This window comes from Diceros bicornis, chromosome 11 (assembly GCF_020826845.1).
Source record: "Diceros bicornis minor isolate mBicDic1 chromosome 11, mDicBic1.mat.cur, whole genome shotgun sequence".
NCBI classification, from domain to species: domain Eukaryota; kingdom Metazoa; phylum Chordata; class Mammalia; order Perissodactyla; family Rhinocerotidae; genus Diceros; species Diceros bicornis.
In genome coordinates this window covers 37,970,256-37,994,371 of record NC_080750.1, presented here as the reverse complement: position 1 = coordinate 37,994,371, position 24,116 = coordinate 37,970,256, and the positions used below count along the sequence as shown (strand labels likewise).

General features: G+C 36.2%; 1 protein-coding gene across 1 annotated transcript in view; it reads left to right on the top strand.

Moving 5' to 3' along the window:
• The window catches only part of IQCM (IQ motif containing M), a 334,584-nt gene extending 310,769 nt beyond the window's left edge, over nt 1-23,815 (top strand). The window contains exon 13 of the mRNA XM_058549817.1: nt 23,412-23,815. Coding sequence (XP_058405800.1) covers nt 23,412-23,515 — 104 coding nt within the window. The 3' untranslated portion in view covers nt 23,516-23,815. The remainder of the gene's footprint in view (nt 1-23,411) is intronic.
• The last annotated feature ends 301 nt before the right edge of the window (nt 23,816-24,116 follow it).

Genomic DNA, 24,116 nt, shown 5'->3' with positions numbered 1-24,116 from the left:
GATAGTGTGGAAAATTTTAAGTATGTATAAAATTTTTTTCAAGCAGTAAAGCTAAATTACCAACAAGTAGATTATAAACACACTATGGAAATAGCTATTTCTGAGGAAATTCTTAATGCTAGCTATTTAACCAAGTGGCAAATAATCAAGTATGTCTTGTAGAGAAGGAAAAACTTTTCCTCTAGCCTCTTAGGTTTATGACTGAGGCCTCCAAACTAAACTGACAAAAAGCAGATTAATAGGAGAAAAGGCATACAGATTTTATTTTTACATATATGGTTGGAGTGGGGGGTGAGGGGGTGAGTTCATAGAAAAAGAATGAAAAAAAACTCCAAAAGGCAGTTAAACTTGGGGGCTTATATACTATTTTAATAAAGCGCAATAGATTGTGGCAAAGTGACTAGACAAGGAAAAGGGGTTTGGGCCTCTAGGGGTAGTAAATTGCGGAAAGGTACATATATGGGGAAACTAATGGAAGATAAGGGTTGTTTAGTAAGGTTTGTTATAGACTTAAGTTGGTGTCATTTTCAATGAGATTAAAAGTCATTCTCTTCCTGTTACGGGAGAGGGTAGGGAGACACCTTCACAATGGGAAATTTATGCCCTGCTTTTAGGCAGAAAGTGGGAGAGCAGAGAGTTCTTCCTGCATCTGCTGTTTGTCAATTGCCTTCAGCTCAAAAAAACCCTTTTGCCAAAGTGACATATTTTGGGATAGCATATTCTGATCCACTTCAGTCACATAGTGCAATTGTAACTACTAATATAGATCCATATCACTTCGCTTTACTGGATCTTAGCTTCTTATCTGTAGAATGAAAAAATTGAACTAAGGTACTCTCTAATGTTCTCAGCACTCAATTTAATTAGAAGACATACTTTTCATCATCTGTTCTACATGATCTCCACATTCATAGAAACTATAACTTCATAAGAATTTTTAATAAAGGACATACTCCAGAATGTTTTATAGAGAACGTGAGGATTAATCATGGAGGAGTATAGCCCATCCCTTCAGTAGACAGCTGGCCAAAAAGATCTAGCTGTTCAAACTTAGTATTTAATTTTATAGCTGAAGATTTAAAAATTTCTGAAGTCAGCTACTCAGTTTGTGACATAGTTTTTTTGTTTGTTTTTGGTGAGGAAGATTGGCCCTGAGCTAACATCCATTGCCAATCCCCCTCTTTTTGCTGAGGAAGATTGGCCCTGGGCTAACATTCATGCCCATCTTCCTCTACTTTATATGTGGGACGTCTGCCTCAGCACGGCTTGATAAGCGGTGCCTAGGCCCGCGCCCAGGATCCAGACCTACGAACCCTGGGCCGACGAAGCCGACCATACGAACTTAACCACTACACCACGTGGCCGGCCCCAGAAATAGTTTTAATTATACACTTAAAGAACAGAATTGTGTCAAATATGGTTTATCCAATATACCAATGTGCTATCCATCTGATCACAGTATCACATTCATGTGGTATAAAATTCTAGTGTCTAATTTGGAATCTGCATTATCCTTGGTGGGCCATAGAGATACTCATTATCCACATATGATTTCAAACATTACTTAATGACTAGAGATTCTCTAAATTTCCTAGATTTATGAGCAAGTCAAAATATATTGACTATGCATTTTGTCTCCAGTTCGTTTTACCTACATCATTATTTAAAGTGTCTACATATGGCAATGGAAAATATTACCAATCTAACCAGACTTGAAAATCTTAGAGTATGAGGACACAAGAAATTCAAGACAAACACAATTAGTGTTACTATTTCAGCCTGGGGATGGATGGAGGGACTTCACGTACTTTTAGTGCTGGTGTGGTCTCAGTAGGATATATGTTTGTGTGTGTTTCAGGGTATTGATGCCTCAGTATAATTTTCCCTTTTTTTCTGCTCAAGAATATGATCAATAATGTCAAAATAAGACTAAAAATAAAACTTGTTTCCATTTTTACATTCTGATCTAAACTAATGCACCAACCATTATTAAAATCGATAAGCTTAACTATGTGTCATTGTTCTAACTGATGTAGCAAAGCTTCAGGGTGATGCTGCCCTTGGCATCACTGAAACTTAATAGGAACAATATCACTCAAAACAATCCCATAACAGGGCCTTTACTGTTGGTGTATTAGCAACCAGAAGTAATTTTGCAAGGGATTATTCTCTTCTATTCTGCAGGAGATTCTTCGTTTCTTTTCACTGACATTGTGTTTTTATCTGAGAAGATTACTATGAGTGATCTGATGCCAAATACAACATGAGCTTTTTATCTAAGTTCTGTAGAAAAAAAAAAAAGACCTAGGAAAGTACCCATTCTGCCACTAGAAAAACTTTATAGAGAAAATTTGAATTATAATATGCCATGGTGTCATATTAACACTAGGACTCAGTGCCAATTTCATTGTAATCAGTTTACCAGGCATCCATGGAAACAACTTTTTTCCTGACTAAATTACTATACATCTCCAAATTTTGGAAACGAAATCTACACAGATGCAGAATCTAAATAGAACAAAACAAAGAGTTGGCAATATTCCACTGAATTAGGGCAGTGGAGGCAAATAGTTGGTGTAATTCAGCCATTTCCCTAACTTCACTCCCACAAGTATTTTTATTTATTATCTGAATTCACTCATTCACTTATTCAAAGATTTATTGAGCATCAACTATATGCTAGACACCATTCTAGGCACATGGGGATACAGCTGTGATCTAAATAGTCAAAAATTTCTGCCAGCAAACAGTTTATATTGTAGTGGAGAGAAATAGAAAATAAAGAAAATGCATAAAGTGCATACTATATTACATGCTTATAAATTATCTGGCAGAAAGGGGATAGGATGCCCTGGGAGTAGGTGGTATTTCAATGTAAATTGAATGGCCAGGAAAATCACCGTTCAGAAGGTGACATTTGAGCCAACACCTGAATGTGATGAGGAACTGAGCCAAGTGGATAACGGAGGAAAAATTCTAAGAAGTAGAGGGAACAGCAAAGACAAAAAGCCTGAGGGGAGAGAGTCTGGAGTGTTGCAGGACAGCAGGGGAGTCTATGTAGTTGGAAGGAAATAAATAGGAGGTGAATAGTTGGAGGTGAGATTAGAGTGCTAAAGAGGAGGGGTCATTATAAGGTTTTTGGCTTTTAGCCTGGGGGAAGTGGGAAGCTTAATGGAGTGTTGATCAGAAAAGTGACGTAATTTACTCTGACTGCTGTGTAGAAAATAGGCTTGGGGTGGGGGGAAGCAGAGAGAGGCAGAAGCTGGGACTATTAAGAGCTATTGCAGTAATGGGGGCAGGAGATAATAATGGCTTGGAAGAGGTTGGTGACAATGGAGATGATGAAAAGTATTCAGATTCTGAATATATTTGAAAGATAGAGCCAGCGGGACATGCTATGGGATTGGATGTAGTTACGTGAGACAAAAGAAGTCAAAGTCTAATGGTTTTAGCCCGAATAACTGAAAAAGGATGGAGATATTTACTGAGTTGAAGAAGGTAAAATGTGAATGAAGCAGCTTTGGGTGAAATTCAGGAGCTCAGTTTTAGACATCTGAATTTTGAGATGACAATTACATGTCAAGTGGTGATTGCAAGAGGTCCATTTGATACCATATCTGGATATTAATGAAATATTTTTTCTCAAATAAATACTAAAGGGCAATTGTTAGTAATAAGAACTTTTAAGCAAAAAGTGTTTATTTAAAGAACAGAATGGAAGCACGTGAAACCCAACGACTATACTGGCAGTGCTACATGGGATTATGGACTATGGAATGTCATCTCGCCCTCTCTCCCCTTCTTTCCTGGACCACAGGATCTCTTAGCAGTGTTTCTCTGCATGTTTACTTTATTCTCCCCATTACTGTCTAATTTCCTCTGCCCTACAACACATTCCTCTTTATGGCAGCAATCTCAGACAGAATATATAAATATGACTTTCCAATTTGGTTATCAACAGCTAACTGATCTACAAATTCCAGAAGAAAAATACTGATTGGCTGGCCACAAGTATCTTCTCCCTGATCTAAAAATCTGGATTGTGAAGGGGCTAAAGATATCAGTATCACAGGATCCTAATATAGATAACAATTATTAGCAAAATTTTCCTTACAGTAATTAATTTTGTTTCCTCTGACTTCACACACTACCTTAACCTTGTAATTCCCTCTGAATCAATAGGTTAAATATTCCAGGGCCACCAAGTCTAGCTGCTGATCAGGATTTGGAACTTTGTGTGTATAGAGCTACTTTAAATAAACGGAAGCAATAGATTTGAAAATGATCTTCAAGGAATAACTAAAACAATAATCTTTTCCCACAGACAAAAAAGAGCATCTTAATTATTCAGGATCTTCTTGCCCTTGATGTTCTTGGGCCTCTCCAGGATGTTATAGGCAGTTATATGCTGCTTAGCTAGCTCTGGAAGGGGGTGGGGATTTGTAGCATTTGCTGAATTTCACAGGCTAAATATTCCCAATATGGTCAATTTCAAGCTACCAACATGATTTCACTGGATACAGAATTGTGAAGAGACGTGTAAAATCTGCTATTGGCAGTCTAGCACTTCACTGAAAAGGTTCATTTTTTTCTCCTGATAAACAGTGGATCTTAGGGGCCCCTTTTCACAACAAATCTGGAGCTTAGGGAGGTATTGAAGCTGGAGATATAAATTTGATAACCATTAACAAATGTATGATATTTAAAGACATGGGATTGGATAAGGATGGCAAAGGGGTGAAGATAGAAGAGTGTTCAAGACATAGAATATGATACCAAGTCAGAGAGAAGAAGGAAGAATCCTTAAAAGACTGAGAAGCAGCAGCTCATTAAGGTAGGAGAAAACTAGAGAGTTGACCCACCTGGAAACCCTGCAAACATCATTCTGGATGAGATTGGAAAGATAGGAAGGGGCCAGATCTTTCAGGGCCTCACAGATAATGTTAAGAAATTTTTCGTTTGTCGTAAGCTAACAATTGCTTTATGTCTTGAGTTGGAAATATTATAATGTTACAAATATTTTGATATGTCTTACTTTAGTTCTAGCATCTGAATAAAATTTCCTTTGAGAAGATCAAATGATTTAGTCTTATCAAATTGGCCAACATGCCAAAATATCTTGAAAATATGCTTCTTAGATGGTTATTAGTTTTAGTTAGACGATTATTTTTGGTTTTAAAACTATAAATTTTCTATGTTCTAGAGAAAAGGAACAGATTATAAAATATTATTCTAAACTTTAATTTGACCCACTAGTTTGGTGTAGTAATTTATATGTTTAAAAAACAGAGACTGACATAACCTAGTGTGAACGGTGGCATTATTATATTAAATTGTAGAGAGTTTTTTCTGTACCTATTTTTCCTTCATTTATAGCAAATACAATCTGAAAATCTTAACTAAGGTCTTGAATAGACATACAACGTCTAAAGCCTTTTCACAAAGCAGAAAGATTTGTGTTTGTTACTTTTTATGTACAGATCAGACTCAATTAGATAAAAGTTAGTAGCTGAAAATGGACTCACAAAATACTTTTGGTTCCTTTTTTATTGCAGAAAAATGCATTTCTTATCTCTCTTACGACATAAATATTAATCTGGTTTCATGTTAAAGTCATAGAATAGTCTTAAAAATTGAAGGGCCAGTGAATGCCATTTGTGAATAACATCAACAGTTTTGGTTGGTCCCGATCATCTGTCATCGCACATTGTCATCTCAGCTGGGCAACCCTGGCAATATTGCAGCAGGCTATTGTTTATTGAGAAAGCTAATATTAGGAGGAGATGTGATAAGAATGCCTTTAAAAAAACTAATTGAGTGCTGTCTGTTTCTGGCAGTAGCATCTTGTATCTCTCTGTAGTTTATCGCTTTAGAGTCCTTTATTCAGTCTTTTTATAAAATCCTATTATTTAAAAATCGAGGGCAGAGTGATGGCATGTAAGGAGCTTTATATATTAGCCTGATGCTCAGTGATAACCCTTTCTTCTCTACTGCTCAACAAACCCTACTTTATTGAAAAACATGAGAAAACCTGCAAAATACCAGTGAGATGAGTCATAATCCCAGTGTTCACTTCAAACATTCTCCAAATTTTTATAGTAATTTTTAGATAGGAAAAAGCAAAGTCAAAATGTATGAAGATATTATTAAGAGTGGGGCAATTTCTATTCAATCATGCCCCTTTTAATGTTTTTCAGCTGATTCTTCTTATTATCTGATTACAAAATCCCCAAACAAGACAGATAGATAGAAAGACACATGATAAAGAAAATACAGTGGAATATAAATTGTAGAATCTAAGTGATTTTCATTGTGTAATTCTTTCACATTTTTAGTATGTTCAAAAATGTTCATGATCAATTGTTGGAAACAGAATACTCAAATATTCCTCTGCTGGCTCTAATGGTGAAAATGGAATAAACGTTTGTTTCATCAAATGATTATTTATAATGAATTTAAATTTAAAAAATTCTTGTAGCATCAACCTCTATCTGCTAAGGAAACCCCATACTTCTAATCTGAATTTAAAGAAACATAAACTGGGAGAAAGAATCAACGAATTACAATATGTAGGAAAAACACAATAGAAGAGCAAGAAAACAGCAATGGGAATTATATTTATATTTTCATAAAAGGTCTGGAAAAAAACCAGAGTGCAAAAAGCCTCATTTCTTTTTTCTACAGAAGTGCATTAAGCTGATTAACTTTCAAATTTATGTTTAAAACAATTTGTGTTTTACTTAATATTTGTTTTTTCTACAAAACCCTTCCCAATTGCCGTCCAGAAACCAAAAACGAAGGAGCAAACCCAGCTCCTGGTGACATGGACTTTTTCCTTTGTTAGGACACTTCTGTGGTTTGGCTATCATATTTGGGGACTGGGGCATAGTTTTTGATCTCTCTGTCTCCTCCCTTACTTCTGCAGGGAAAGAGGATGGAGCAGAAGTATCAGATGGGCTGTAGGCGCCCCTCTATGTAGTAGCACAAATACCAGCTGAACGTATTTTTGGTCAGGTACAAAGGAACAAATGGCTGTTGGTTTTCCCAAATGTTGTTTACCCTTCTGATATTCTTCCCAACAACCATTACATATAAATATGTATGGTATTTATTTTAGTGTGCAGCTGAGTACAAATTCAGCAAGGTGCTCTGGTACCAATATTTATTCTTTGATATGAAGTTATTGAGCTTTTTAACTGAATGGATTTGGGACATCCTTAGTGGCTACTCCTAGATTATCCTGTGCTAATAAAGAATATCCTAAAAAAAAAAGAAAAAAAAGATGGGATTCTCAAAACTTAGGTTTTTGTACAAAAGATTTTGTGCAAAATTGTGGCAGAGGCAAGGGACATTCATGATCTTGACCTCTAGATTTTATACACATGTCTAAGGACGTTTATATTTTGTGGCAAATGGCAAGTATCAAGTAGAGTACCTACGCTCCTTTTTGAAACAGAATTTTGAGGGCAAGGGTGAAGTAGTAACAGTAGCAGCAGCAAAGGGTGTAGCACCAGTGGTGAAATGTGGCGGGAGTTGGGAGCTAGGGATCAGGATATATTTCGCAGTTTAAATATCAGGACATATTTCCCAGCTTAAACTAGAGGAGAGAAAAACAAACAAATAAAACTTCCTTTCATTGGGAACATCATTGTTTTAAATGCCTTAAAACAAATCAAAATCTAAACATTCTATTTCTTGAATTTTCTTTTTCTTTCCAAATGATATTAACATTTATAAATTGGAACCGAAGGATATATTAGGATTGACTGTCCAAATGGTTTTCATAAATGGTTTTGAAGTAGTGAGTGGGCAGGGTTACTAAGGAAAGGAGAGTGAGGTGAAGAACGTGGACTAGAGTGCGTGAAGAGACAAAACTCTAAGATACAGCAGGACAACAGTCTCTAAAAAGCATCAGCTCCATGAACTTCTACCAGATAGCAGTAATGCGATTCAAACAATGAATTCTTTATCAGTCTAGGCTCAATGCAGGAAATGAAAGTCACACTAGAAATGTTAAGAAGAAATAGATTTGCTACAATAAATTAAGCACTTAAAAAAATTCTTAGAGGGCTGAAGGGGTACTTTCTAGTTTGGGCTTCCAGGAATGACTCTCAGAGCAATGAAGGCCTGACCTGCCAAGCAAGCTACAACATTGGTGGGTGCCATTGGAGCTATGAATTCAAGAACACACCCCAATCACTGATCTGGAAGTCAGGAGGTGAAATCAGGAAGGATGTTACTGTTGCTACTGCTGCTTCAAATGCCTCTAGTCACCCAGGAATCTAGGTAACAGTCTTTGGAACACTGCAACAGAACGAACTCAGCTTTCCTAGACCTTATCTGCTAGCAGAAAGATTTTTTAAAAGGGGGTAGAAAAACGATCTGCACATCACTTTTGCATCCCAAATGCTGTGAAAATGTAGCTAATTGGTAGAAAGTAATTAACATCCAGAGTCTTCACTTCAAGGGCATCTCCGAAATATAGTTTTTTAGTTCCAGTTGCTCTAGATCTAGAAGGAAGGTTGGAGACGAGGAGTCAATCCACAATATCTCTTGCACCATCAATATCCAAGAATGGAGCATGTTTATCAATGCTTGTGTAACTGTTTTATATTTAAATTCTTGGAGCTAAGATCATAATGTGCATAAAATATTTGTATAAAATATAAATGTATATGCCAATTAAATATGTATGCAGGTAATTAATATTCAGACAAAAGACAAAAGTACGGAGTCTGTTGACTGGCTAGATTCAAATCCTGATCTTACCATTCATTAAGTATGTGATCTTGTACAACTTATTTAACTTCTGTGAACCGTGGTTTTCACATCTGTAAAGTGAGAATTATGATAGTAACATTTCATGGGGTTGATATCAAGAATAAATGAGAAAATCCATGTAAAGTGCTTACATACTATCTGAGTTGTTGCTCCTGCTGTTACTGTTATAAATTAGAGTCAGGCACCTCACCTTCACTGCTCGGGTTTGAAGTCCAGTTATGGGACTTACTAACCTCGTGACTATGGGAAATTTACTTAAAATTTCTGTGCCTCTGTTTCCTCATGTATAAAATTGAGATTATAATGGTAACTGTCACCTAGGGTTGTGATAAGAAATAAATGAAATAGTACATATAAAGTGCTTAGAGCAGTGTCTGACACAAAACAAGATCCTGGGTATTTTTTAAAACATCTTACATTTAGTTATTGAATTTGCTTTAACAATATCAGTCTAGTCAACATTTTCTTTCTGAAGATTTAACACAAGGTCTTTGTTTCTGCAGTCCTTCTGAGAAGAAACAGAATAAGGCTATTCTGTTTATTATAGCTTATAAACACAGATTGCATTATAAATTGTCTCAGGCATGAAACTGTCTAGACTGGCACACAATATTCATGTGCTATCCAGATATGATATGATAGATAATATATGTAAAATCTTCACTACCAGTACAGTAGATGCCAAGTGATAAAAATTCTAGGATGTAACACCGCTAATTTCGTCTCCCAAAACCAGTGAACTATGACAATAGAATAAATCAAGAAAAAAAGATGAATTTGAGAGTATTAATACCGATTGACTTTATTAAAGTTAGGTTTATTCGTAAGAAAAAAGAATTTAAGTCATAACTGGCAGATTTAAGAAACAATGCCCACTTTAGAAGGCTGCTCTGTTTAGTGAAAATTACTTTGCAATCAGAAAAACCAGCCTGCATTCAAACTTCCATTCTGCCACTTACTGTCTGTGTGACTTTAGACTTGTTCTTAACTTTTCTGGGCAACAGCTTTTTCCATTCTAATATGAGGCTACGTTACAGGGTTCTTGGGAAGATTACATTGAAGTTTACACATATCTGCAGGCCTATAGGTTTAGTAGGCACATCTTCTGGAGTTCTTTCTATTCTAAGATTCAGGGAAAATTTTGTATTACATAATTATTTTTGTACCTAAAACTTAATTTCAGTAGCCAATTCTGAGTCTATGACAAATAGTACAACTTCGGATTATAAAATCAAATGTAAATGCAATGTAAAGATAAGCTGAAGAAATATAACTAGATTTACAAATAATTGAAACATATTTATCTGAAAATTTAGGTAATATTCAACCGTGTTTTGATTGCCAGCTTTAGCCTCTGTGGGATCTGAAATCACCCTAGCGGGCTGAAGCCCAAACTTTGGAATTGAGTGAGTTCTTGATCTTGAGCAAGTTACCTAACCTGTTAATTTCAGTTTCCTCATTAGTGAATAAGGATAATTAAAGTACTTATCACAGCATCAAATAAGCACCTAGTGCACGGTAGGTCTCAATAAATGTTAGCATTTATTTTTATCACCATTGTCATCATCGTTGTCATTAAGCATCTGCTACATATTTCACACTCGGATTGAGGGTTAGCTAATAAAGTATCCGACATGGCCACTCAGGTCAATGAATCATTTGTTAAATAAGCCAAGTTATCTTTATATTTATAACATGAGTTTGAGACTAGTCATCTATATTGACCAATAAATTTATGTTTATTTTAAAAACATTTTTTTAATTTGAAAGGAGATACAGCATAGTGGTTAATGATAAATAATTAAATAATATTTACTGTGTGTATTTTGCTCATTTCACTTATTTACTGTGTGTATTTTGCTGATGTATTAACTCATTTAATCATCACAACAACCATAGGTGGCAATATGGTCATTATCCCCATTTTACGAAAGTAGAGGCTGAAGCATAGAGAGATTACGTCAAGGTCACACAGATGATAAACAGCAGAGCGATGATTCAGACCTAGGCAGTATAGCTCAGAGTTGGTCTTCGTAACCAGTGTGTAATGCTGCCTGTCTAACTCAAACTCTAGAGTAATGCTGACTTGGGTTTTCACTCACAGTCCGACCCTTAATTGGACAAGTTCCTTAGCCCCTCCAAGCCTGAGTTTACTTATCTATACAACCATTATAACCTTAGTAGGTAGAATGTTAGAGAATTTTATTCTCCAGAATTCAAAGGGGTGGAAACAGACTGATTCTCACCTAAAAAGCGATCATCGTAGAAGAAAAATGTCTTTCCAGAGAGATGCATGAAGGAGGTAGAGATGTAGGGTGAGGGCAGCAATTTAGGAGCATATGCATATTAACAGAATGGGAATTGAAGGAAAGATCGTGCCCCTGGGGACAATTCTTGGTGTTTGGATGAAAGAGAGAGAGATAGATTTTTAGCAGCTGCTATGAATGATTAAATTTTCAGGATAGTGACCAAAAAGGTTCATAGGATTGTCATTGGGGAGGTTGATGTTGGAGAGAAACACATACAGAGAGAGAATATTTTTAAAGGGAGCTTCAGATGGGTGTGTAAAAATATTGACTTTTAAAAGGATGCCTAAAGATTACTTTAAAAGAATTTTTAAGAAGCTACATTTTGGGGCATTTTATTATGACTAAAAATTAGAATTCTTTATCATTACCTTAGATTATGCCAGAAATGGGGTCACCTGGATCTCTGACTTATATTTGGGTTACGTCGTGGGATCTATAATCCAGAATTTTAAATCCAACTTGCAGCTCAGCATTGAAATTACTCTGTACTTGAGCCAAGAGTACATTTTACCTTTCTTTTTTTCTGGTCAAAGGATGCTGTAAAGGAGAGGGCCATCTCTAAAACTGAACTTGTGCTAATTACAACTGTGTTTAGAATGCTCTACTTAAGACAAGATATGCCAGAAAAAGAAGTAAACCAATTCAGTACCATATAAATTTACTAAATTGAGGAAATCTAAAGAAGTACTTTATTAAATTTTCAACTGCACACGAGTTTTAACCAAGACTCAATGGAGACCTAGTTTCTGAAGGATTTAAAATTCTTCTGTTCAGAGAATATTCATGTCAGATAAACTTGGACCTCTGAGAATGTGAGAATGTACCCACTGCTACGAAACCTGCAATTAAGCAAGTTTTTGTTGTTGTTGTTGTTTTTATTGTTTTTAATTATTGGTTCAGACTAATTACAATATATTTTTTTTAAACTTGAGAAATTCATGAGAAGTATCAAATGGAGAAAAAGGACTTGGTCATGGTGAGAACATACCATTAAATCTCTAGCAACGGCCATCTTTGGAAGCAGAAAATGCTAAGTGGGAATCTGGATGGCTTAGAACTGGGGTTTTTCAGGAACTCAGCTCCACAAAAATATTTGTGGGATGGACTTACTTAGTAACAGTTGCTGGAATTTATTTGTTCAGTTCATGTGCATATTCGAGAAAGAGAAAAATGCTGGATTTTCAGCCTGCAAGTTAATTTCCATGATCTGTCAGCAATAGTAGAATGAATCTTAGAGAATCAGGAACAATTGGATCCTGTTTGCATAGTAGCTTTATATGGTAAAGATGTATTGACAAACATTGGATTTCATCACAGAATCAGAGGCCCATCTGAGTTCTTGCTAGTGACACCAACACAATCTGAGGAGACAGAAGAAGTGATTCCATCAGCCTCTGGTATGATGGAGCTTGGAAAGCTGAGTACTCTTGGAGACAGAAACACTGCAGGAGTGCCTCAGCGCTTTGGGGGTGGGTACTTATTAAATGAGGTCCTGGTTGGTGGAGATAAGTAGGTTCTCCTATCCTGATCAGAGGACTCAGAGTCAGCCTTGGTCTTACATGGGAGATTAATCTTTATTATTTGCTTTCAGTGTGGCAATGTCTGTAACTGTTAGATGTTTCTCAGGCGAGGGACACGTGCCTACATGCAGAGCACTTTGGTAATAGGATGTGGCCCCACATTTTCTTAGATATGACAAAGAGTGACATCTAGTGGTAAAGTATAACTCTGAGCATATTTACCCTATGAACATATCCAGTTCTAAGCCTTTCCACAGATGTGGACCCTGAATGGAAAGGGATTATATACTCACCTTAGTAAATATGCTTACTCAGAAGTTGCCATTGCCTAGCTTCAAGATCTGGGAGAAGGAAATTTGAGGCATTCTGCCAGACTGAGTCTTAACATTTCCAGAGTCATGCTCATATAAGAAGGGAGAGGTGGGAGGGCAGGAAGATTGGGTTGTGTATTGGTAGACCTCTTGGGTATGCCAGATAGATTTATCTATCTGACGTATCTAAGAAGAATGAACGAAATGAAGAATTTATATTCCTCAGAATTTAACTTGGCTATGTATGTGGGAGGGGAAGGTAGTTTTGTGTGTTGAAAACCAGTAAGAATGGAGGAAGAATTATATTTTTCAATGGTCTTCACATCAGAATGTAGGCAATGAGTGGTAAATATAGCATATCTAGAAAACAATCTGGTGGTCCATTGGAAGAGAGGTGTTTGCTTGTCTGGAAGTTGCATTCTCATAGCAAGCACACTATTTAAAAAAAATGATAGACCCAATAAATAAATAAATACCTACTAGGGCAGATGGTGATAAACTAATCTCCATCTCAGTGGAGGAGGACAAAAAAAAAGAGAGGGGGAATAATAACAGATGCAATTTGCTAGTAAATTATGATGCATTCAAATCTATATCAAGTACTTTATATGTATTTTCTCATTAAATTCTTATACTATTCCTTTGGAATAGGTACTGTTATTATCTTCATTTTACAGATGAAGGAATGCAAGCTCATCTTTCCTAAGATCACAAAGGTGTTAAGTTAGAAGCGCCGGTATATGAATTCTGGTCTTTCTGATCCCAAAGTTCATGCTCTTAGCTCTGTGCTAAAAATGTCACAAGAATTTTTATCACTTCCTGGTGAGATATTGACCAACCTGCTTTAAAAGTTTGTCCATTAAGTGTCCTTATCTGAATCCCATTAAAATCTATTGGATTTCAATTAGAGTTCAATAGATTATAACACAAATGGTTTGAACCTTCTTCGCTCTTTTCCATTGTGCACATATATTGGAACACTTTAATTTTCTTGTGATTGTTTCTCCTCAGAGGCAATTTGGAAATTTGAATGTTCACTCTGCTGTTGTCCTCTGTAGACTAAAATGAATAATGAAGCACTTGTTGGGTATTTCCTAGTAGATCATTGTAGTAATACCATACTACTTTCATTTTTGACAAAGAGATAGAAAACAAATGAAAGTCAAGGGAATATACTAAGTTATGGAGAACATCCAGGGTAAAATGCATCTGTAAACATGTTTTTCCTAGGGTTTAAAAAGTTTTTTCTAGATGGGCCTGCTCCTTATGTTAATCTCATGTATTTGTTTGGAATATTAGGATTTACCTTAGCTCGGAGAAATTTCTTATTTGTGCCTTTTACATAGATTCTAAAGTGTTTGGCTTTTATTACTTTGTCTTTTTCTATCACCCCCTTAAAGAAATATGTTGAAGAATTTCCAATTGAAAACTTTAAAATTGCTTTTGTATTTTCATCTTTCATGTCTCTAGCTTCGAAGCCTCATTGTTTAGCTACTGGGCAGAGAATGAGACCCGGGTGAGAAAAGCAGTCCCAGCCATATCAACCTGGCTGAAGGACTCTTACTGGGAGTGTATTCTTTGTAATTGGGCCGGAAAGATCCAGAGAAAGTTTCTAATAAGGTGGAAGTGGTTGACATTCTTTGCCTTAGTAGTTGTGAGTACCAAGTACTTGGAAAAATTAAGTTGTCCCAGCCATCTCTTAAAGGATAATATACTAGCGCCAAACACATTCTGTTCCAAATATAAGGATGATACCATATTAAGAATTAAGTATTCTATTCCTATAGTTTATTACATCAATGCTTTTAGGGAGAAAAATCATGTGATAATATCAATAGATACTAAAAGAATCAACTGAGAAAATCAACAACCAATCTAAACAAATAAGTAAATAAGTAAGTAATTAAATAATTCCGAAAGGAAATCTAGAGAACTACATATTCAAGCTAAGAGCAGGAAAGATACTCAATAAAGAATGTAAAAGGGAAGAAAAATGACTTTGGTTTTATAAAAATTTCAAAACTTTTCTCTGAAAAAAAATACCATAAACAAACCTATTTAAAAATTGATTTAGAGTAGAATTGCATTTTAGAAGACAGAGGTTTAATGCAATGAGCTATTTAAAATTGAGATCAGGGGGAGAATCTAACAGCAAAATAGATAAAAGATATAGAGAAGCCATTCACAAGACAAAACTCCAATAGCTATTGAATATATGCAGAGATGCTCAAAGTAACTAGCAGATGAGGAAACTCAGTGGATTAGCAGCTTTTCAATTGGCCAAAATTAAAACAAAGCAAGATAAAACAATAACTGCTATTGCTGCCTGGGCTATGAGCAAAGAAGTACTGTCAAACATTGCTGGTAGAAATATGAATTTCATAGTGTTTTAGAAAGCACCTTGGAAATAGCTATTAAAATTAAAAATGTGTATACTTTCCACTCTGTGCTCTGTCTTGGGAATGTATCAAGTGGAAGTAAAAGAACTACTAAATAAACAAGCTTGCTTATTTAGCATTATTTTTATTTGGAAAAACTGAGGAACAAAGTAAACCTTAATCAATAGAGGAATATTATGGTCCATTCCTATCACAGAATACTATGTGCCACTTAAAATAATGAATTAGAGCTATACTAGTTAGCCTGGAGGGATTTCCATGAATTCTCTTGAGTGAAGAAAGCAAAGTATGCATAATATGATGTCATTTTTGTAAAACAAAAATAAGCATTATTCAAATTATTTATTGAATACTCATTTATCTGCAAGACACTCTCCTAGAGATTAGTGCAGTGAGACAAAGAAGTGAATTATTGATAATTTGAAGATACAGGACAAACATAAAAAGGAAAACAATAATATAATGTAACATAGACTTGCTTCAAAAATGAGTGATATAAATAGTGCTGTGGTTTCCAATGAGTTGTTATAAAAGGTTCTGCAATCCATACGTGGATCAAGAATTGCCTATCGCCCAATGAAACGTGTCACTGATATGAATCTTAGTTTCTTATAATAATAATAATGACAGCGTCAAGTATTGGTAGAAAGAGAAATTGAGATAATGTAAGTAAAGCATTCAACACAGTGCCTGGCACAGAATAAATGTACATTAAATGGCAGCAGTTATTCTCATTGTTATTATTATTGTTTATTAAATGCTGAGGTTACACATTTTTTCTTTTTTCTTTTTTTTTGGTGAGGAAGATTGGCCCTGAGATAATATCCGTGCCAATCCTCCTCTTTTTGTTGAGGAAGATTGGCCCTGGGCTAACATATGTGCCATCTTCCTCTACTTTATGCATGGGACACCTGCCATAGCATGGCTTGATGAGTGGTGCGTAGGTCCGCACCCGGGATCCAAACCTGCAAACCCGGGGCCGCCAAAGCGGAGCGCGCAAACTTAGCCACTACCCCACCAGGCCAGCCCCAGAGGCTACGCATTTTTTGAAAGACTATCACAGAAGTGAAGTGCCCTTCTCCTCACGTCATATCAGCAGGAACACGCTACCAACGTGACTTATTATCCCTGGTGATATTATCCTCGATTACCTGGCCAAGGTAGTGTTTGTCAGATTTCTCCACTCACCATAAGTTACTTTCCCTGCAACCACCTTCCACCATCTATTTTTTGAAAGCACATAACTAAGTCCAGCTCACACTTTTTCTCCTGGAGGTGGAAGTGTCTACATAAATTATTAGGAATTCCTATGTAACAAAGATTTTTCCCCCCTTTGTTTATTCAATATTTATTTACACCAATATGTACTCACAAATATTTCTTTTATACTTTGAGTTATAATCTAATACTATGTTATTTTGTTGTTGTTGTTGCTCAAATTGTTCCAGCTTTAGACATTGGGAGCTTTTTCAGAGTCCCTTTGACATTCCCCTATATCCTTTTGTTTTTTGAGTGCTTCCTTACTATCTGGCACTACAAGATTCTGCAGACTCATCTTGTATTACCCCCACTCTAGCCCTAGAACCAGCCATTTCTCCAAGGAGTCTTGATTCCTTCTATCGGAGACTAGTCTTTAGAAACCAAAATCTGGGCACTGGATGTGCTTATTTCTACTGAGGTGTCACTGTTTCCAGGCTCTCTCAGTGGACAGATCTAGGAAATATATATGAATACTGACCCATGTTTGGAAACATAGTTATAATTATTTATATATCTATCCATTTGTGTCTATCCATCTGCATTTTGTCTTTAGCCTCCAATTTCCAGGCAAAAAACACTGCTTCTCGAAGTTACTTAGGTCAGTTCCTTTTTCTCCATCCTCTTCAGTGGGCTGGTATCACTTTCGGTGAAACTTGTATTTCCTGGTTGCACGCTAAGTAGAGTTTCATACTCAAGTCTTTCACATGGAAAACATTTCCCTGTTAGTAATCATAGTGACTTCTTTCATCTCAATATTCTATAAGCTGAGTTTCTAACCCTTGTGGTTTTATTCTGCTCTTATTGTTTATATATGCCATCTAATTTCGCCCTTTATTCTTTCTTACTCTGTGCCAGGCATAACAGGCCTGTTCTCTCATTTCCTTTCATCTTGTGAGAGACATCCTCAATGTGATCTTTTCTCCCTGCTGGCCACCTGTGGTATAAATCATGCCACCTGGACCTTGGGAGCCATTCACTGGCATCCAGTCCTAATATCTGCCATGGCTCCAGTAGTGAAGTGCATATACACTGTTCACTCTCTAGCCTGACTTTAGGCCTCCACCAGTCAGTCAATCTTCTCGGGATTCCAATGCCCACTTGGGAAGCTCTGCAATCTCAGTAGCTCTTCTCCCACCACACTGGGCTGCAGGATGTTCTGTAAGGCTGCAGAACCATCACCTGGACACTGCCCACAGTGTCTGCAGCCCCGTATTGGCCACATGGCTTTTTCAAAGGAGTTGCAGCCCCTTCAAAAAAACTCCTTTATCCTGGGTTTTGCATAAACTATATGTGCTTTCTATCATTGAGGTTTCCCTTTTTCTGTTCCCACAGGGCAAAGTACAAGGAGATAATGTGCCTGGCCCTTTCTCAAGAGCCCAACCATATCTTCTCCTTCGTTCCTCCATCAGTTTGCTAGTCCAATTCTTATTCCCTGTGAGTTGGAAAGGCTTCTCATGTCATCACACGCTCTCTCTTACCATATGGCTCCATGTGCTAACTTCTTTAGACTCTGATTTCTTGGATCCCCAAAATGCTATACGTTCTGAGCAAAGCTGTACTCTATCAAGTGGAAGCCTTCCTTTTGAAAGTATTGTTTTCACTTTGTGTTTTAAAACCTCCTTCTTGAAATGCAGTTGTGTTCTTTTTTCTTGGATTTTTCTTCTGGAAGGCAGTGCATATACGGAATGCCACAAAATTATTCACCTTATTTTAAATAGCTATGTTTATTAAATAGCTATATGTTTTCCATTTTTTACAGATTGCAAAAGAGGAAGTTGATTATTTAAAAACTTGAGTGGAATATTTATTAGCTATTTATAATTTTTTCCTTGTTTCAAAATTGATAAACATCAGAAATCAGCTGCTTTATTTTCAGACACCATCAAAGAAGCCATTAATATTGCCTGAATGGCAGAGTCAGGAGCTAGGAGCAGTGAGGAGTGGGAAGCAAACCTTTAATATTTCAAAACAATATCCAACTACATACACACATGTACACATAGAGACATATATAGTCACAAAAATAGTCACACATAGAATTTTCTGTCTACTCTTATGCAGTCTCTGGTCTCTTTGAAAACAATTCCCATTACTGCAGTTATTTCTAGGAATTCTCCTAGGATATCTCACATGTGCTCGTAAATATAGCACTCTGTGCTGCAACATAGAATTCCCTATTCCCCTGCTCAAGACACCCCTTGCAGTCCTGTCTGCTGTTGTCACTCTGAAGCACAGGAAGCCTGGTGAAGGTGTCTTGCTGCTGCTGTTGCCACCAACGCGTGGCGTGCTGATTCCACACTGGCCTAAGTCAACCTGCTGAACGGAGATGCCCCTCTCCTGACCTTTGTACCACAGCTGCCTTAGTCTCAGAGCACTGATGCCCCATGCTCTCGGCATCCTGAGGGCATGCTGTAGGAAAACAGCTTTGTCAGCTCCATCATTTTCTCGATGGGGCCTTCCTCTCACAATGTTATAGGCCAGAATCTCCCTGGGGGGTGGGAGGGCAGGGAACACAGGAGTGGAGAGTCAAAGCAAAATCATCTTAGCAAGAGGCGGCTCAGAGTACATCCAATCACCGTAGCTGCCAACTGCCATTGTCTTATTGGACCAAGATGAAAATACTCAGCACACTCTTCTCGTATGAAGAGTTTTTCCCCAAGAAGATTTCTTGGCCTTTCTTTGCAAGGAGGTCCCTAGAGGATTTGTTTTGCCAGTCTTCTGGACATATCACCGTTTGAAACTCTAAGGTGCATAAAATGTAGGTTCAAACTTGGACCCCTGCTACAGACTAGCATCAAACATAACTACTTAAATATGTCCTTGATTGTTTATCATCCAGGAGTATGTTTTTGCTTTGTATTGACTATGATAATCTTCTGGTGGGTAGGCCATGATACTGTGTTAAGTAGGTGCTTTTGTTTTTTTAACCGAATCTCTATTAGTAACATAATAATTGTAGGTTTTTGCTTTTTTTTTTGGTTTGTTTCTGGGTTAGTGCCCTTTAGATTACCCCATAGCACTTAGCATGAACTTGAACAAATAGGATTCAACAGATACTCAATGACTTAAATGTGTTTTATTTTTTACACAATCCACATTCATTTTCTTTTCAAGTTGCTCTAAAAAGATTTATTTTGAAGCATTCACAAGAAATAGCCAATAGTGTAGAATAATACATAACCTTGAGGAGGTCGGGGAAATTGCCTGAAAAATCATAAAATAGACTTGTGAACATGAAAATCTGGAGATGGTTTAAAAGAAAACAGACACCAAAAGCATACTTTGAAACTTTGAGAAAAATTTAGTATCCCTTTTCTGAAAACATGGGTTATAAAATGCATATTAAACGTATTAACTATTTTATTTTATTATTTTCCCGATTGAAATCAGTTCTTGAACTTATTGAAGTATGAACAAAGATATCTACCTTCTGACTATTTATTCATCATCCACAATAAGAATAACTTTCTGCCATATATTCTAATCTAGAAACTTGAAAATCTCTAATATTGTTATTTTTACGTAAATAATATCTTCTGTTGAAAACATAGCTAAGCCAAAAGAACTGAAGCTAACTTATAATTCCACCCACTATTAACATTTTGGTATTTAATACTGTACATGTTTTTATATGCATATAACTTTAAAAAACTGGGAATATATTATAAACACTGCTTTATGACCTGTTTTTAAATTTAAAACTACATTGTAAAATATAGATGTTTAAGAAAATATGCTTCTATGACATATTTTAAAGATTTTGGTTGAAGTTGCTTTCCTCTAGAGAGGTTTTTCCTTTGTTCTTGGGGCCCAACAAACTCTAAATATATTTGAGATATTTGAGACTACACAGGCGACATTGGAACACCAAACCAAGAGCCAGCTTTGGGGCACTGCCTTATCTACCCAGCCTCACGGACACAGGAAAGTTGCCTTGCTGTCCCTTTCTTTGAAGTTTTCTGTTCTCTTCTCTCTCTCTTTTTTTTTTGCATCATCCCACCTACTCTGATTCTGTAGCTCTGGGGCCCCAGCCCGCCATTGTGGTCTCGCACTGAACTCCTCATTTTGGCTGGACCGTATGCTTTGCCTCCTGTCCCCACTCCCCTCACAAGGCTGAAGTTCAGATATACAGGGCAGCCCAGCAGAAAACTTCAGACCAAAAAAACTGGCTTTGGCCTTCAAATATCCACCAAGGTTACTGATTTTACTTTGCTTTGGCTTCACATTTTGGCTTCCGGCTTCTCTGCCAGCTTAGGAGTGCAGTTAAAATACATTTAATATTTTATTCAGAATTGACTTGTTTTAATCAAAAGGATTGTCCTCTGAATCTCTTCCGTCATATGACAAAAATGAAGGTCAAGAATATTAACTTTAAAAGATTAAATATATATTATGTATACTTACATTTTTATTCTTTCTGAAACTAATTGATCCTTTATAATTGAAATATTTATGAAATAACAGATTATACAATTTAAGATTCCTCTCCCAATCTCACTTCTGATCGCCAACTAAGACTAAATCTGGATTCATAAGATTCTGTTCACTAATTCCAGTATGTCGGTTTTTCTCCCCCATACCAACAAGCAATACTCAGACAGCAGCTGGGTATCCTACAATTTAACTCAATTCTGATACTATCTACCTTGAGATATCATCAGATCTCACAGGTAAAGGGCTCAATCCCAAAAGCCTGCATCCCACTTCAGGTGCCCATCTCAAGTAGTAGGTCATCAGGTTACTCACGGCTTCTGTCCAACTTGGCTACAAATTGGAGGTTTCCATGATGCCCTCCTTGGGTTCAATTAATTTGCTACAGCAGCTCATAGAACTCAGGAAACACTTACATTTGCCAGTTTATTAAAGGATATGGTAAGATGAACAGCCAGATGAAGAGACACATAGGGCGAGGTCTGGGAGGATCTCAAGCACAGAAGCTTCTTCCATCTTTGTGGAGTTGAGGTGTATCACCCTTCCAGTACGTGGATGTGTTCATCCAACTGGAAGCTTTCCAAACCCTGTACTATTGTGATTTTTATGGAGGTTTCCTCAATTAGACATGATCAATTATTAACTCTGTTTCTAGGCCCTCTCCGTTCTCTAGGGAAGTGGGGGGTAACGGGGAGCTGAAAGTTCCAAGCTTCTAACTGTGACTTGGTCTTTCTGGTGACCAGCCCTCATCCAGGAGCCATCCAGATCTAATCATCCCTCATTAGAATAAAAGATGCTCCTGGTGCTCTTATCACTTAGGAATTTACAAGGGTTTCAGGACCCCTGTGTCAGGGATGGGGTCAAAGACCAAATATTAGAACAAAGGATGCTCCTAGTGCTCTTATCACTTAGAAAATTACAGGGGTTTTAGGAGCTCTGTGCCAGGAACTGGGGGCAGAGACCAATATATATATTTTCTATTATGTCACACAATTGTTAGTGACATTACTTTATAAAGCCTACATATATTATAACGTCATAGTGTAAATAATAATAATAATACAGCAACTACATTTTGCATACTTATGAAGTAACAGACATATTTCTTTTTTTAATTACTACACTTTATTTGTTTTTTGGGTTTTTTTGAGGAGGTTTAGGTTTACTGAAATGTTAGTGAAACGTACAGAGTGTTCCCATATACCCCCTCACCTGCAAGCCCCTCCTCCCATTCCTTATTATTAACACCTCGCGATATATTTGTTATAACTGATGAGTCAGTATTAATACATTATTATTACACATGTATCTTTTGATGTATGTTTTTGTATCCTTTCGACAACCAGACAAAATAGATATTAACTCCATTTCAAAGATCAGGAAACTAAGATTGAGTATTAAATCTAGATTCACTCACAAATGTGTAAGAACAAGAGCTTGTTTCATTATATTCCCTTTTCCTTCTATTTTACCAACTTCGAGTAATCCTACATTTCAACTATCTTCTGTATGATGAAATGTATGGTTGGTATTGCATATTATCAAAAAAAACTCATAGTAGGAAATCATTTTATCCTAAGATCTCATCTTTAGAACTAACATGCATATTTTGTTTAGACTAGGACACCAATTGGTTATTGCCTTTCCTTATGATGTCACTTGCAATGATAATTACTAATACTAATTATTTTATAAATACTCTGAATGTAGTCTAATTTAGTTTTGCTTTTATAAGCCTTGCTCTTGGTCTAATGACAATACAGATAAACATAAAAACAGCAACAACGCCTTGCTTCTTCTTTTACAACGCAGGTCATTCATTCCCTTTCAGTAATATGGATTGTTCTCATAACTTTAACCATTTTTTGGCAGTTGGTTATGTTTTTGTTAAATAATAACAATAAGTCTTAAAGGGCAAAAATATACTACTCTAGCTATAAATTAAATTTATGACTTTTATTTCATATTTGAAAAGTCATTTTATACATAAAGATGGATCAAGTTCAAGCAATCTATACACATAGTGATTTATATTGATTTGAATATCAGTATCAGAACTGATTATATTGTAATGCAAAAAATTTCAATATTGTTTTATTATCTTAGGTCAAACATATTTTGCATCTAATTTATTTTAAGTACTCTATATATTGGTGAAATCCAGGTGCTGCCATCCCTTCTCTCAACTCTTTGATCCACCGGTAACTCTTGCTGAGTCTCTTGGCGTGATATATGATGTAATACAATACACCTGAAGGAAATGTGCCCAAGTCAAATCTTTTGTGTGTTCTAGCACAACCATAATTGATTTGCTGTAATATTTTATGATTTCAAAAGCATGATATATTCTATCACATTAATTGAAAATTCATTAATATAATTATATATTTTGTCTTACAGTGAGTGGACATCCAATACTCAAAAGAGCTAACATCCGGATTGTTGGGAAGTTAGTGTCCAGATCTATAAGAGAAAGGAAAATGAGACAACATCGTTTGTCGTGAGAAGTAGAATAATGTTTTCAATTTAAAGTTGTTCCTTAAGAGATGAACCTGTTGACCCAAAGAGGTTGACAGTAGCCATGGATTAATTCTGTATCAGCAGGATAAAAGGACAAGCATCTTTGCCTATTCCAAGAAGGACTTTGATGAGTCAGTCTATAATCTCTAAATATCTTTGGATGAACCATTCATTGGGTCTTTTTTGTAAAAAATATCTGTTTTCTCATAATGAAATTGAAACCACATAGTGTCAACTATTCCTTTCATTGGACTTAAATTCGTTTTGTTCCATCACCAATAAATGCCTAGAAAAACTTTAAGATTCTTATTTTTAAAAACTCACTTAAATTTTTTGGAAATAGTTTCTCAAAATGTGTTTTAAACTATATGATTTTATTAGTGCAGTCATAGTATTATTTTTCCCTATTCTCATTGCTCACTCTTAAATGAAAAACTGAGAGTCAATATTCAGTATTCCTGAGTTACCTGCCTTAGTTCAGAAAGGATTTGAAGCACAGTGGCTAACACCAGTTCCTTAAGAATCTTGAATTTAATTTTATTTATCCATCATCTGTCTATCCTCCATCCCTCCCTTCCTCTCTCC